The 14,345-nt window shown below is 54.8% G+C and overlaps 1 protein-coding gene across 1 annotated transcript; it reads right to left on the reverse strand.

The window, feature by feature from the left end:
- Positions 1 to 549: 549 nt before the first annotated feature.
- On the reverse strand, positions 550 to 9,370 carry LOC144732171 (interleukin-8-like). The gene is made up of 4 exons (XM_078613517.1): positions 8,868 to 9,370; positions 5,179 to 5,305; positions 2,810 to 2,894; positions 550 to 2,007 (listed from the first exon to the last, which is right to left on the reverse strand). The coding sequence occupies exons 1-4, from the start codon at positions 8,935 to 8,937 to the stop codon at positions 1,984 to 1,986; spliced, it is 306 nt and encodes a 101-aa protein (XP_078469643.1). The 5' UTR covers positions 8,938 to 9,370; the 3' UTR covers positions 550 to 1,983.
- Positions 9,371 to 14,345: the final 4,975 nt, after the last annotated feature.

Below are 14,345 nucleotides of genomic sequence, written 5' to 3' on the forward strand. Positions count from 1 at the left end.
TCGCCCCTACGTGCTGGAACAGCGAGGACTGTCGCGTTAAACGCTTGGGCGAGTGACGATTGTTTTGTTTAGTTTGGCAAGTGTGCAGGGTCTTACGACACAGATGTCGGGCACATTACGTGGCCTAATCCGAAGATGAATAATGATGTATACCAACGGTTGTACACAATAGCGACGTTGTCTGACTAGCGCGTCAACAACCCTTTGCAGCGTGCGTGTCTCCAACACGCGCAGATATTTGGTGGCAAAATATTCGCCGGAACTGGGAGCCACGGGGACTCGGTGTCTGTCTCAGGGTTGCCGGTGTTCGCTGCGCGCCATCGCGCGATGTCTCCGGCGCATCTCGCAGTTACATTGCGCCGAGCTCCCGGGACCAGGCTGGGGCACAACGCGAGTCGACCAGTGAGAGGCGGCAGCGGTTCGCATCGGGTTCGGCCCAAGGTTGCCTCCAAGGATCGCTCCTGCAGAAGGGCGATTCTCAGAACGGGCGCTTGAGAGGGGAATGGACTTGCACTCGAGGGCGAGAGGGAGGGAGAACAAACGCGACGCTTGTGTGGAGAGGAAGCGAGCCGTCCATTTTTATTCATTGTCAACAGATCACTTCTCGGACACGTATTTTTTTTAAACCATTACTGTATCTATCGACCCGAACCCAGAAAAGCCCTCGGTAAGCAAGGAGTCGTGTGGCTACTCAACAGGAGTCGATTTTCTTGGTTTGCCAACGGTGTCAGAATCTTGATCAAAATCTTTGTTTTTGGACTGGGAGGAATCCGATGAGCTATTAAGCTCTCCTCCCCCACCCCACAAATGTCCAGATGTGATTGCGTCTCAAAATGTACGGCTGCCCTTTTAAAAAACTAAATAAGCTTCCCAAAAACGATGCGATTGTGGAAAATCATATTTCCTTTAAACCCCATCACCCCAGACTTAACGACACATTTATATTTACGCGATCTAACCCAAAAAGCCCCTCTATTATGGATAATATTGCTCGCGAAAGCCCACTGCTCCCTACGACGTGTCAAACTGACAGCCACTTGAAGTTGCCAGATCGCCGCAGCTGAAGAACACCACCGAGACAAAGCACCAAACATCAAACAGCACGTTGCTGTCGCGAACAAGCCCATTGTTCTTCAGGTTCTAATTCTAATGTTCCAATGTTCCATTGCGAATCCCATTCACGGCGGAGTAACTTGTTAGATTGAAATACACTGGGAGCGCAGTATTCTACGTAAAGACGACAAATTATCATCTTGATTGGAAGCTTTCGTGACTGCAGGAATCCATACCCTTTGGTTCTTTCGGTAAAGTCACGTTGGTAGAAAGTAAAATAAATCACGACGTTACGATCGCAACACAAAATATAATCCAGCAGTGGAACTGATGGATGATATTTTTTCCGTGTTGCGATCGAAACGTCGTGATTTATTTTATATTTTACCTACATGACTACAGATTTTGTTTCATCGCCATCATTATCTTTGTCAGCCGTGGTCTCTCCACTGCTGGATTAAGTCCTCCCCCCGGCTGTCGCCAACTTCTCATCATCATCCCACAAAACCAAATTCTGACTCATTGGACGTGAGCCGATCTGATGGCTCCATCTCCACGCTGGACATCCTTGCGGGACCAGTCCCAGATCTCTTGCGAGGTTACACAAGCCTACTGAAGTAAAGATCTACACTATTTAGCTGCCTTTCCTGCACACCCAACCTACATGCCAAGCCCTATGTAGCTACACAATGCAGAACGTGACGTACCGTGGTATGTATACACCACGGCGCACACGTACGTCATACCGCGGTGCATGCGTGTGGGACGTGTCCGTGGCACGCGCACGCACGGAGCCAGGGCACGTGCACCGTGCCGGGTGCACGCGCGCGTGTGTGTGCCGCGCGCTGCCCGGGTGAGTTGAGTGTGCCTTGTGTGTGCGTGCCGCGGTTGTCTGCTGAAGCTGCGCCCCTCGTTGCCCCGTCTTGTCTCTCACCCGCTCCTGTTGAGGCCAAACTGCAACGGCACGGGGAGATCGGAGGTCTCACAATCGCTCCGCCGTGGTTCGCTTTCAGCTGATTTCGTTGAACCGGGTGAGAACGCAAAGAAATCCGGGATAGTCTCGCGTGCATGAATGACCTGGGGCATGAGTACGTGAGTACGGGGCGGTGATTGTTGCTGCTGTGTGTATCATCACAATTAAGTCAATTTGTTGGTATTTTGTTCCGTTTTATATTGAAAGTGACGCCAGCACAGAATTGGCCAACTTTTGTGAATGGCATCATGGGGGGGGGGGGGTCTTTGACGTCCACTGTGAAGCAAACCGCGCGTAGTGTTGTGACGTAATAACGTGACGTCGTAATGTGACGTAGCGTTGTGACGTAGTGTTGTGACGTAGTCATGTGACGTAGTGTTGTGACGTGGTGTTGTGACGTAGTGATGTGACGTAGGGATGTGACGTAGTCATGTGACGTAGTAATGTGACGTGGTGTTGTGACGTAGTCACGTGACGTTGTGTTGTGATGTAGTGTTGTGACGTGGTGTTGTGACGTAGTCATGTGACGTAGTGTTGTGACGTGGTGTTGTGACGTAGTGATGTGACGTAGTGATGTGACGTAGTCATGTGACGTGGTGTTGTGACGTGGTGTTGTGACGTGGTATTGTGACGTGATATTGTGACGTGGTGTTGTGACAGCATTGTGACGCCCGCGCTAGCGACCGCGGGGGGCGGGGGGCAGCCTCGCTGATTCGGCGCCGTGAAACCTCTGCGACAAGCGAGGGACGCGCCACCGCCACACCCGCACCTCCTCATGTTTACCTCTTTCTTGAAGCGTCGCAGGATGTGCTTCACCCAGGCCTTGTCGGGGTCCAGGCAAACCTTCCTCCCGTTGGGCAGAGACGCGCTGCAACGGCACGGACGCACCCTCGCGTCACTCCCCGCGGTGACGACGCCCTGGGGTGATGCTCTCCGGCCGTGCCCTGTGCTGTTCCCTGTGCTGTTCCCTGTGGTGTCCCCTGTGCTGTTCCCTGTGCTGTTCCCTGTGGTGTCCCCTGTGCTGTTCCCTGTGCTGTTCCCTGTGGTGTCCCCTGTGGTGTCCCCTGTGGTGTCCCCTGTGGTGTCCCCTGTGGTGTCCCCTGTGCTGTTCCCTGTGCTGTTCCCTGTGGTGTCCCCTGTGGTGTCCCCTGTGGTGTCCCCTGTGGTGTCCCCTGTGCTGTTCCCTGTGGTGTCCCCTGTGGTGTCCCCTGTGGTGTCCCCTGTGCTGTTCCCTGTGGTGTCCCCTGTGCTGTTCCCTGTGCTGTTCCCTGTGCTGTTCCCTGTGGTGTTCCCTGTGGTGTCCCCTGTGGTGTCCCCTGTGGTGTCCCCTGTGCTGTTCCCTGTGGTGTCCCCTGTGGTGTCCCCTGTGCTGTTCCCTGTGCTGTTCCCTGTGGTGTCCCCTGTGGTGTCCCCTGTGCTGTTCCCTGTGGTGTCCCCTGTGGTGTCCCCTGTGGTGTCCCCTGTGGTGTCCCCTGTGCTGTTCCCTGTGCTGTTCCCTGTGGTGTCCCCTGTGGTGTTCCCTGTGATGTTCCCTGTGGTGTTCCTGTGTGGTGTTCCCTGTGCTGTTCCCTGTGGTGTTCCCTGTGGTGTTCCCTGTGGTGTTCCCCTGTGATGTTCCCTGTGATGTTCCCTGTGGCGTTCCCCTGTGATGTTCCCTGTGATGTTCCCTGTGGTGTTCCCCTGTGATGTTCCCTGTGGTGTTCCTCTGTGATGTTCCCTGTGATGTTCCATGTGGTGTTCCCCTGTGATGTTCCCTGTGATGTTCCATGTGGTGTTCCCTGTGGTGTTCCTCTGTGGTGTTCCCCTGTGATGTTCCCTGTGATGTTCCCTGTGGTGTTCCCTGTGGTGTTCCCCTGTGATGTTCCCTGTGATGTTCCCTGTGATGTTCCCTGTGGTGTTCCTCTGTGGTGTTCCCTGTGATGTTCCCTGTGGTGTTCCCCTGTGATGTTCCCTGTGATGTTCCCTGTGGTGTTCCCCTGTGATGTTCCCTGTGGTGTTCCCCTGTGATGTTCCCTGTGATGTTCCATGTGGTGTTCCCCTGTGATGTTCCCTGTGATGTTCTCTGTGGTGTTCCCCTGTGATGTTCCCTGTGATGTTCCCTGTGGTGTTCCCCTGTGATGTTCCCTGTGGTGTTCCCCTGTGATGTTCCCTGTGATGTTCCATGTGGTGTTCCCCTGTGATGTTCCCAGTGATGTTCCATGTGGTGTTCCCTGTGGTGTTCCTCTGTGGTGTTCCCCTGTGATGTTCCCTGTGATGTTCCCTGTGGTGTTCCCCTGTGATGTTCCCTGTGATGTTCCATGTGGTGTTCCCTGTGGTGTTCCTCTGTGGTGTTCCCCTGTGATGTTCCCTGTGGTGTTCCCCTGTGATGTTCCCTGTGGTGTTCCGCTGTGGTGTTCCCTGTGCTGTTCCTTGTGATGTTCCCCTGTGGTGTTCCCCTGTGAGGGATGCCTCTACGCCACATGGCTCAGCGCTCGAGTCAAAGCTGCTCACAGTCGGCAGGTCGCGAGTTCAGATCCACATTGTGTGGGAGGGGGGGGGGTTCAACTCAGCCCATCAGCCCTCAGGGGGTCGATCAAATGAGCACCGCTCTCATCGGCGGAGTTTGACTTCTATATTTGGGGGGGGGGGGGTGCAGGAGTTCGCTTTGCCCCTCACATTAACAATCGCGGGGTGCATATAATTTATTTATTTTTAATCTTAATTAAACTCCTGTAAATAAATTAATAAAGGTGTCAGGTTTGGGCGGGACATGACAAGCGTCTGTTCTATGGAGAGACTCGACCCCGACAGAGTAACGTGGAAATTCCACCAACAGCTCGGGAGCCGTGAAACAGGAGACGGACAACCGCCCCCTTTCTCATTTGAGCAAACCAAACACAAATCAAACTTCGATGAGGGGTAGCGGTGTGTGGGTTTGTGTCGAAAACGTCGTGGCCTTTGGTATCTTGCGCGTCGTTGTGCAGTGCAGTGAATCCCGAGCGATGGCCGCCGGTGGTGGCGGTGTGTCACGTGGCGTGGTGCCTATGTGACGTCACGGTGGTGGTGTATCACGTGGTCTGGTGCCTACGTGACGTTGCGTTGGTGGTGTGTCACGTGGCGTGGTGCCTATGTGACGTCACGGTGGTGGTGTGTCACGTGGCGTGGTGCCTCACATGACGTCGCGGTGGCAGCTGCTGGTGAAGCGGTGGTCCACCAACCCCCTGATGGACTTCAGCCGCAGCGGTTTGCGGTAGAAGTCGGCACACTGGCACCGGGTGTCCAACCCATGGACGATCACTCCTGGGCAACGGGTGGAGCGAGCGCGAGTCACCACTGTTCAGGGTCACCGCGCGACGCTCACGAATCGCGTTGTTCCGAGATAAATCGCCGAGTCGGCAGCGCGCCTGCTGGCTCGCGTGGCCGTGTGAGCGGTGGTTCTTGTCCGTTCACCGCGTTGGTCCGATACGCTGACTGGCGTCCGAATCGCCGCTCTCCCTTCGCCTTGCCGTGGTGGCGAGATGTTAACTACCTCGCCTGATATACAGGAAGTCGTGGGTTCGATTCCGACCCTGACGCCTGTTGTATATTTGGAGTGTGCGTGTCTCTCTCTCCCCGTGGTCGCGTGGATTTTTCTCTGGGTCCTCGGGATTTTCCCTCCACATTTAGAATCAACTTGCGTTTCGAGTATTTGGCTGCTATGAATATCCACGCTATAATCCAATCCGTTGAGCTATCATTTGTGATAGCCAGGTAGCTTATACAAATAGCTAAATATCTCAGTGGGCCTTACCTGGTAAAATAAAAATGTAGATAAAATAAGCTAATAATAATAATTATTTAATTATATATCATCGCTCCATCTGGGATGTATCGCCCTTGCACTGAGTGCCGTACTCTAAGAACCACAGCCCTCTTCGTGCCTGACGAAGGCTTCCCTGCACGGTGGGGGGCGTTTGACCATACTTCACCACGCTGGTCAGTACGGGTTGGTGAAAGGCGGAGCTCAGGATCCGAAACTCTTACCTCGGGTCGCCAGCGTCAACACAAGTTAGCGCACCCACTGTGCCGCCACTCCCTCGTGATGCCACACACGCGACTCTCTAAACCTGAAAGAATGTCGTGGTGTGCCGCAGAGTCTCAAAGTGCAATTCAGCGCACGGCGCCATAAACCCCGTGAACCCAAACACACTTGGTTGCACCTCAGGCTATACGGACGGGCGAGATGTCGCCACACTCTGATGGGCACAGGTGAAATATCTTCAACATTTTGACCACTTTCGAGTCTGGCTCTAAAATGCGCTGTCTCACTCATGAGGATTTGAACGTTGGGCGGCGTCACGGGAAGGGCCTTAGGGTTCAAATCCCTCACCTCGGCCATCAGGGACAGCCACTTTGAGACCGAAACAGGAGGAGGATTTCTCCACAACTCTGGCTGTCGCCTGATGATGCTGGTTGTAATTGCCGGCGAAATGTTGTACTCGAATTGTAAATGTTGGCGGCTTACTCTCCAACACACCGGTGAACTAGTAACGAATCTGAACGCGTTGTTTACGTGACAAACTTTACTAATTGGCACATTTATATTTGCGCGATGTAACCCCAAAAAAACCTCTATTGTCCATAATATTGGTCGCGAAAGCCCTACTACTACTACTACGTGTTAGACTACATAGATACGACATGAGCGCTGTACACTGCAGTGGCACAGAGCAATGTGCGCTCTTCCTTCACGAGTGGAAAATGAAATACACGAGCCAGAGTGGAGTACGACTGTGGCCATGCGGCCCGAACTACGGACCATGCAGTAAACTCCCTGTGGCTCTGCGCTCCTTCAACGGAGGAGGAACTGCAAATCTAACACGAACTATCTCTCTCACTATGCGGAAGCCCTCTCGTCGTGGCTAGCAGCAGACACTGGCATCAAACTCCTGAACATATTGTAACTGCTGCCATTCGCGAGAGTAGAATAGTGCCACAGGGTTATACGATTTTGCCAGGAGCCGCAGGGGCAACGCGGATTTTAGGATGCACCGATTTGTGGAGGACGGATGATTGGAGTTTCGCCGGAGTACGCTCTTGTCTTCTGCGGACGAACGCAAAGTCTGAACACGTTTCCAGAATCGGTCACGATCTCCGTGCCTCAGAGTCACGGTCCGCGTATGTCCGTGAAATATTGTGAATTGCATCATCCTCATCCTCATCTGCCATCTCATATGCGGAGTGATGGCGAGCTGCACATTGGGCCTGCAAATCCAGAATTGTTCAATTTAACCTGCCGGCGAATCCGTTAAGCCCAATGGGGAAAGCCACCTAAATATCCTCCTTGTCTCTGTCCACTCAGCAGTATGAATGGATTCGCCAGACTTAGTGCATTGGCAGGTCTTGTGTGTGTGTGGTGGGGTAAAGTGTGGGTACGCCGACCGGTTCGATGACATCTTGAAGAGTTTGAACAGTGTACCCACGAGAGCTCGCTCCACCAGCGAGCAAGATATTGCAGGGCTGCGCCTTTACGTGCTCGCTTACCTGCTACCTCTTTATCGTGAAAGCACCGCTCGTGATCTGCCATCAGGGCTGCTGCTGGCCAATCAGAATCGCACGTCGCTGGCCAATCAGAATCGCACGTCGCTGGCCAATCAGAATCACACGTTGCTGGCCAATCAGAATCGCACGTCGCTGGCCAATCAGAATCGCACGTCGCTGGCCAATCAGAATCGCATGTCGCTGGCCAATCAGAATCGCACGCGCCGTGCCGTTTGCACATCGCTGGCCAATCAGAATCGCACGTCGCTGGCCAATCAGAATCGCACGCGCCGTGCCGTTTGTACATCGGCGCGTGCCGATTGCCTCATTCAATTATCTGCATTCGGCAGAAAAGCAGGTTTCCTGTTGCTGACCTTTTGGGCGCGCGTGACCGATAATAAGGGGACCGGTTGTCGATCATAGAACCCAAATTAGCATCACACGTTTAAAGTTGGGTCAACAACTGTACGAAGTTTTCAGCGAGTGAGCGAGCGAGAGTTGTTTTACCTGTCGTTTCATTTGTTCAGGAAATAAAGCATTTGAGGAGCAAACGAATAAATGTGCCACAGTAATCACCTCTTTGTCAACCCACTGCTGGAATGTGGGCGGGGGGTGGTCATAGACGTGGGTGCCGCACAAGCTCGAGACGACATCCGCGGTGGTGCTGCCCGACTGGGGCCGCTAGCGTGGCCTCTACCACCTCCCCGCAGCAGCAGCCCTGTGCAGCGCCACCTCGCTCGGTTCGCGATAGCCGCGGCGAACATCGCGGGCGCGAGAGAGAGAGAGAGGGGAGAGGAGGAGGGGGAGCCCGCGGTGGTCGCGCTGTCGCGCCGCGCTCGCGTTTTATAAACAAAACAAACATATTTTACTTTCTTGACGCGATGCCTGTGAAATAACTGATCGATCGGCGTGTTGGAACTCGACAATCGCTCGTCGGCCGCACCGTCGCCTTGGAAACGTTTGCCGGAGTTCATTGACGGCGTGGCGTGATCGCATCGCATCGCAACTTGATTTGTCCCAGTTGGTCCAACCGATGGTGGCACGTGTGAGCGAGGGCGCGTGCCTTGTGAGCGCAGCAATGACGAGCAGCCCCCTTTGGCAGTCGCCACAAAGACACGAACCGCACCTCGAGAGCCGCACGGAGGCTCCAGCAAAGCGCCGCAACCATTACCACGTGCAATTCCACATTTATTGCCGGGCGTGATATCGCGATAATCGTCTTATCGCGACGAGGCGTGATCGTCTCGTGCGAAGCGCGGCGCGGCCGCCCATCCAAGCGACCCAGAGCCCGCCGCGCCTGTGTGAGCTGGTGAGATGGAGCGCGTTGGCGCCCACGTCTCACCGTGGGAGGTGGAGAGGAGAGTGGCGATCAGCAGCAGCAGCAGCAGGAGGAGCAGGAGAGGCGACCTCATGTCTGCAGGGATGTCTCCTCTCCGCGTCGTTCGCGCCGCGCTTCTGAGCTCAGGACGCGCATCCGGGCCAATAAATAGCAGCGGAGGCTTTTTTTTCGTATCCCCCCTTCAGCGAGCGCTGCAGAAAATAATGAATGAACTCGCTCGCGACTTCAAACCAAAAGCAACAACAACAGGAGGAGGAGGAGGCGGAGGAGCACCGAGGCACCTTTTAGTCGGAGGAGGTCTCTGGCGGCAGTAATCTTTGTCGCTATCGCGTCAGAGGCGTCGCGTTGTCGTTGTGTCGCGAGTGAGTGTAGTTGTGTTAGCGAGGTGGCACCGCTCCGCAAACTCCACTCGCCCCGGCGCCCGATCGGTCGGCGCTCGCAGAAAGTGACATTCTGGCGCCATTCGCCCACCGCTCCCCGCCCAACCGATTTGGCGGAGCGTCGGCACCGCCCAACGCCACCAACAAAATAATCATTCCCCACCAGCCGCCGATTTGACTCCAGAGTCGGGCAGCCCCCCCCCCCCCCCCACACACACATCCACCCCAGCCCTGTGTGGGTTACCCGGGGCTCGCAATGTCCCGCCAGGCAGTCGCTACAGCGCCACCGCAACCACCAAAGACAAAGATCCTCCCCGTGTAGCCTCAGCAGGCTGCTGGGGCAAGTGCTGTTCGCGAGCACTAATGAAGGCCGGCACGGCACACGAGTGGGTGGGTAGCCAGCACCACGCCCGGCCGCCTTTGTCTCCCGAGTGGCGATGTTTACACTGCACCGCACCGGGTGCTGATTTGAGGCTGAGTCGACCTAGGTGAGGCCCGGGACCGGTTCAGATAAAGGTCACTGCAGTTGGCCGTGAGCGAGAATCGAACTCGGGTGGCCAGCTCAGCGAGCTGACTGCTACACTACCGCTCCCCACACCGCAACCACCGCCACAAAAGCAAAGTTAGCCAGCAATGAGATGACGTGCGCGTGGGACCTGCTGTGGGAACTCCGCGGGCAGAGAGAGAATTCTTGCAGAGTCGTAACACAAACCGCCGCCGTGCAGGCGAGAGAAAGGAGTTTTCATCAGACGCAAAGCGGTGCGCTGCTCACTGCGATTTCCGATCGCAATCAGCGTCTGGTCACCGTGACACGACGCATGGTTCTACAATTTGACTATGATCGCACGTAATTAAAGCTAAATTCGTTATTCAGCGGCCTCGCGCTGCAGCGCGCCTTCAAAGTTCATTTAAAGGAGATTTTCTCCAGCGGAGAGCTCTTCTGACAGCGGTGGCGAGAGCGAGAAATCGCAGGGCTGCACCTTGACACGTTTGAATTGAGAAGCAAGCCCAAGTGAACCACGCGGTTGACTGCGGGTTTGCACGTGTTTGCGCCGGTGCCACAATCATCTCATGCGTTGCATCCGTCTCACTGGAAACGGTCACAGGTACCCAAAATATCACAAGCGGTAAATCGATCCTATAAAAAATTAACCCGTAAAAACAAAGTTTTTCACTATAAATCCTTCATATGCGTGGCGGCTAGAGTCCTCTCGTCCTCTGGCTTGAGATGGCTGCCACCTATGGGTCAGATGAATGGCTGCCACCATTAAGCAATTGGTAATTAAATATAATTTATTTTTTCCAAAAAAGTGTAACATTTTTGAAAAAAATTTTCACGAAAATACATTGTCACGCACAACGAGACTGTGTGAAAATGTCAGCTCGATTGGATCACGGGAAGTGGGTTAAAAAACGACCGAAAGATTTGCACGGTCGCAAGCAATTGAACTTAATAAAAATTAACCCGTAAAAACAAAGTTTTTCACTATAAATCCTTTATATGCGTGGCACCGGGGCGGCTAGAGACCTCTCGTCCTCTGGCTTGAGATGGCCGCCACCTATTGGTCAGATGATTGTGTGCCAGCATTAACCAATTGGTAAATAAATATTTTAAAACATTTCCCTAAACAGTGTAAAATTTAGGAAAACATTTTTCACGAAAATTCATTGTCACGCACAACGAGTCTGTGTGCAAAATGTCAGCTCGATTGGATCACGGGAAGTGGGTTAAAAATCGACCGAAAGATTTGCACGGTCCTAAGCAAGCAAGCGAACTTAATGTAAAGGATTTAATAAAGGATTTAAAAACGGTTACCGGTTTGCCGCTCATCATTTAATAGTCCGAGTGGCCTACACGATAATAGCTGCGCGAATGTGTGTGTGTCATTGTTTATGATAGTGCAGGGAGCACTGGTGGGTGGATTGGCGAGTGGGTGGGTGGATGGGTGAGTGGAAGGGCTAGTGGGTGGATGGGCGTGTGGTTGGGTAGGTGAGTGTATGGGTGGGCGAGTGGGTGGGTGGATGGGTGAGTAGGTGGATGGGTGAGTGGATGGATGGGTGAGTGGGTGGGTGGATGGATGAGTGGGTGGGTGGATGGATGAGTGGTTGGATGGAAGCAACATTAATTAATCGAATCAGATCACTTGCCACGCGGTCATAAACGAATCGCCCTGTGCGAGCCAGAGAGATCTCTTGAGAATTCGTGGACATCGTTTATATGTCCTCTCTCAGCTGTTGGAACAAATACGGCGGACTGAAGGAGGCAAGCCGATACAAACGAAACGAGATAAACGCGACGACAAATTCATGTGGCGTGGCACAATTTCGATTCAGAAATGCAGCTGTAGCAGTGTCCTGTCGTGCGTCAAAACGGTGGCTCTGGGAGTTGATGTTTGACAGCGACTTCCGAGGGCTCGCTGACAATCGACCTTTTGATTCACGCTCGGGCACACCACCCAGCATGCCCCGCGGCGCGTTCACAGCATGTCAATCAATCGGGGCCCGAAATGTTTTGGGTATCAGAGGCGGAATTTGTCCACGCAAGTACAAAAACGATATGCGGTAAATTACGAGATAAATTTATCTCGCAATCATTGGCGATCGGGCTGAGGTCTGTAAAATCCCCAGTGAAGAACCTAGTCGGTTTTGTTCAGACACTTGCTGGCGGCTGAACACAAAGATTCGAATTGCACGAACCTTGGGTAGTTGGGCCTGTGTTTCGATGAATGTTTGGAGGTTTGGATGGATGGCTGCGTAGATGAGGAAATGTCTGAATAGGTGGATAATTGGTGGATGGGTGGATAGGTGGATGTATGGGTGTGTGGCTGATGGATGAGTCGATGGCTTGAATGGATGGGTGATTGAAAGGGTGTATGGGTGAGTGAGTGGGTGAGAGGATGGTTCAGTTGAACAGGTGGACGGGTGAATTATCGCGTTTGTGGATGTATGGATGGGTGATTGAGCTTGTGAACATGTGTCTGGGTGGTTGAATTGGTTGATGGCTGGTTGATTGAGGAGCTCGTTGAGTTTGAGGGCGGATTTGGTGTCAGTCACCCCAGCTCTGGCCTCGATTTACCTGTCCCGACGGGTGCTGGCAGCATTGCAGGCGCCAGTCCAGCTGCCTTAAAGCACTCGCAGCTTGTAAATCATCATAACGCGGAGATGTTAATGATAAGGGGAGGCTGGGGGCGACGGGAGGGGGGGGCTGTTTATTCAAAGCCCCGTTTAAAATTCGCCGTCGTTTGCTTTCCCACACGCAAGACGGCGTTGATCGACTCGCATTGATCGACTCAAATCGCTCCAATCGCATTTCGTCATCGCGTGCGGTGGCGAGCGAACGTCCCTCCGCCCCCCCCCCCCCCCGGACCCTGGACACTGCACGCGCTTTAGAACGAGACGAGGTGTATCTCCTTTACACCATCAGGAATGCTGTTAGCGCTTCATACGCGACGAGCGATGCGTCTGTGTGATATCAGTACGGCTGTGTTATGGCAACATGAAACGTTACGGCAGCGCGTGTCGAACGTTCAATGGCTTTGTCCATCACGATGATGAATCTGGCGAAGAGTGTTTCTTTTTCGCGTGGTTTTTTTTTTATCTCTCGACCGCTTCGCGAGCGGCGTGGAGCGAGGGCCCCCGCGCCCCGTCTGGTGCCACTCGTGAGGCCAAATTAGTGGGGTTGGTGGTGGTGGTACTGGTGGTGGTGGTGCTGGTGGTGGTGGTACTGGTGGTGGTGGTGCTGCTGGTGGTGGTGGTGCTGGTGGTGGTGGTGGTGCTGGTGGTGGTGGTGCTGCTGGTGGTGGTGGTGGTGGTGGTGCTGGTGGTGGTGGTGGTAGTGGTGCTGGTGGTGGTGGTGCTGGTGGTGGTGGTGCTGGTGGTGGTGGTCACAGGTGGTGCATCAGCCAGTCATCTCGGTCATCTCAGTCAGTCGACCCGTGGCACCTGCTGGGTTTGCCCCGTGACCTCCTGCCAGCGGGCGTTCGACACTTCACGTGGCCTCAAGGTGCACATAGCCTTGCACAAGCGTGGTGGTGATGTCACCGCCACTTAGTGGCGAATGGCGGTTGTTGTTGTTGTTGGTGGTGGTGGTCACGTTGGCCCCAGGTGTGGAAGGTGGCCACACCTGCGTGTGCACACCCTGGCCACCTGGCCGGTTTGGAACGCGACCGTCAAGCGGGGCCCGGTGGGATGCGTCGACGAGGAAGCGGTCCCCGTGTCTCGGGTGAGACCCTTCCTCGAGATGCCACCTTGACGCCTCCGCACGAGTCCCAACGTGGCCTGGCTGGCCCACACGAAGGCGGCGTCTCGACGACGAGCGGGTGGCTCGCGGAGGCGTCAGCCGGGGTCCAGGCACGGAGCCGGCGCCGTCTTGGCCGCGGCCCCGCGCCAATCCTCCGCCGGATGGAGGCCGCCCCATCGGCGCGCTCCCCCGGCGGGCCCAGGGCTGCTGTTGCGCTCCCCACGCTCCAGCCGGGGGGATACAAACCCCGGGCAGAGCACGTGACCGAGTGGTTGTGACGTCACCGCAGTGCTTGTGCCAGGCCGCGTGCACTTTGAGGCCAGGTGGCGTTGTCGGAAGGCTCGCTGGCAGGAGGTCACGGGACAGACCCACGTGCCATTTGTGATCTGACTGAGATGACTGGCAGATGCACCACCTCTGTTCCCCAACGTGCCAATTTGATGCGTTCTATCCGCCCGGTGCTCCACTCGTTGTTGTGAGCGTCGCTCCTCTTACACTCGCTTGTTTTTTGGAGGGCGATTGCCTCCCACTCCCCAATAGCACCCTTCACGAGCCTCCTCCACCGAGGCCGATATTGACACCACTGCTACCGGTCGTCGGCAAGTCCACCCAGCCCCGCAGCAGTGTTACGCCTTCTCGAGTTCCGATGCCCCTTCTGGGATCGCGCTGCCGCTGCTGCTGCAACCATCCTAGAATCTCGCACGGATCTTAAAGACCTCCGCTGGCGAACAAGGAACCCAAACATCACGGCACTTCCTGGCTTTGAAATCAATCCCCTTGCAGTCGCGGTGGAACCAGCAGCCGCATCGGAGCATCGCCAGGGCCGATGCTCCACATCTCCTTCGACGGTGGACAATGAAA

Source organism: Lampetra planeri, chromosome 41 (genome assembly GCF_965212315.1).
Source record: "Lampetra planeri chromosome 41, kcLamPlan1.2.h2, whole genome shotgun sequence".
Lineage (NCBI taxonomy): Eukaryota > Metazoa > Chordata > Hyperoartia > Petromyzontiformes > Petromyzontidae > Lampetra > Lampetra planeri.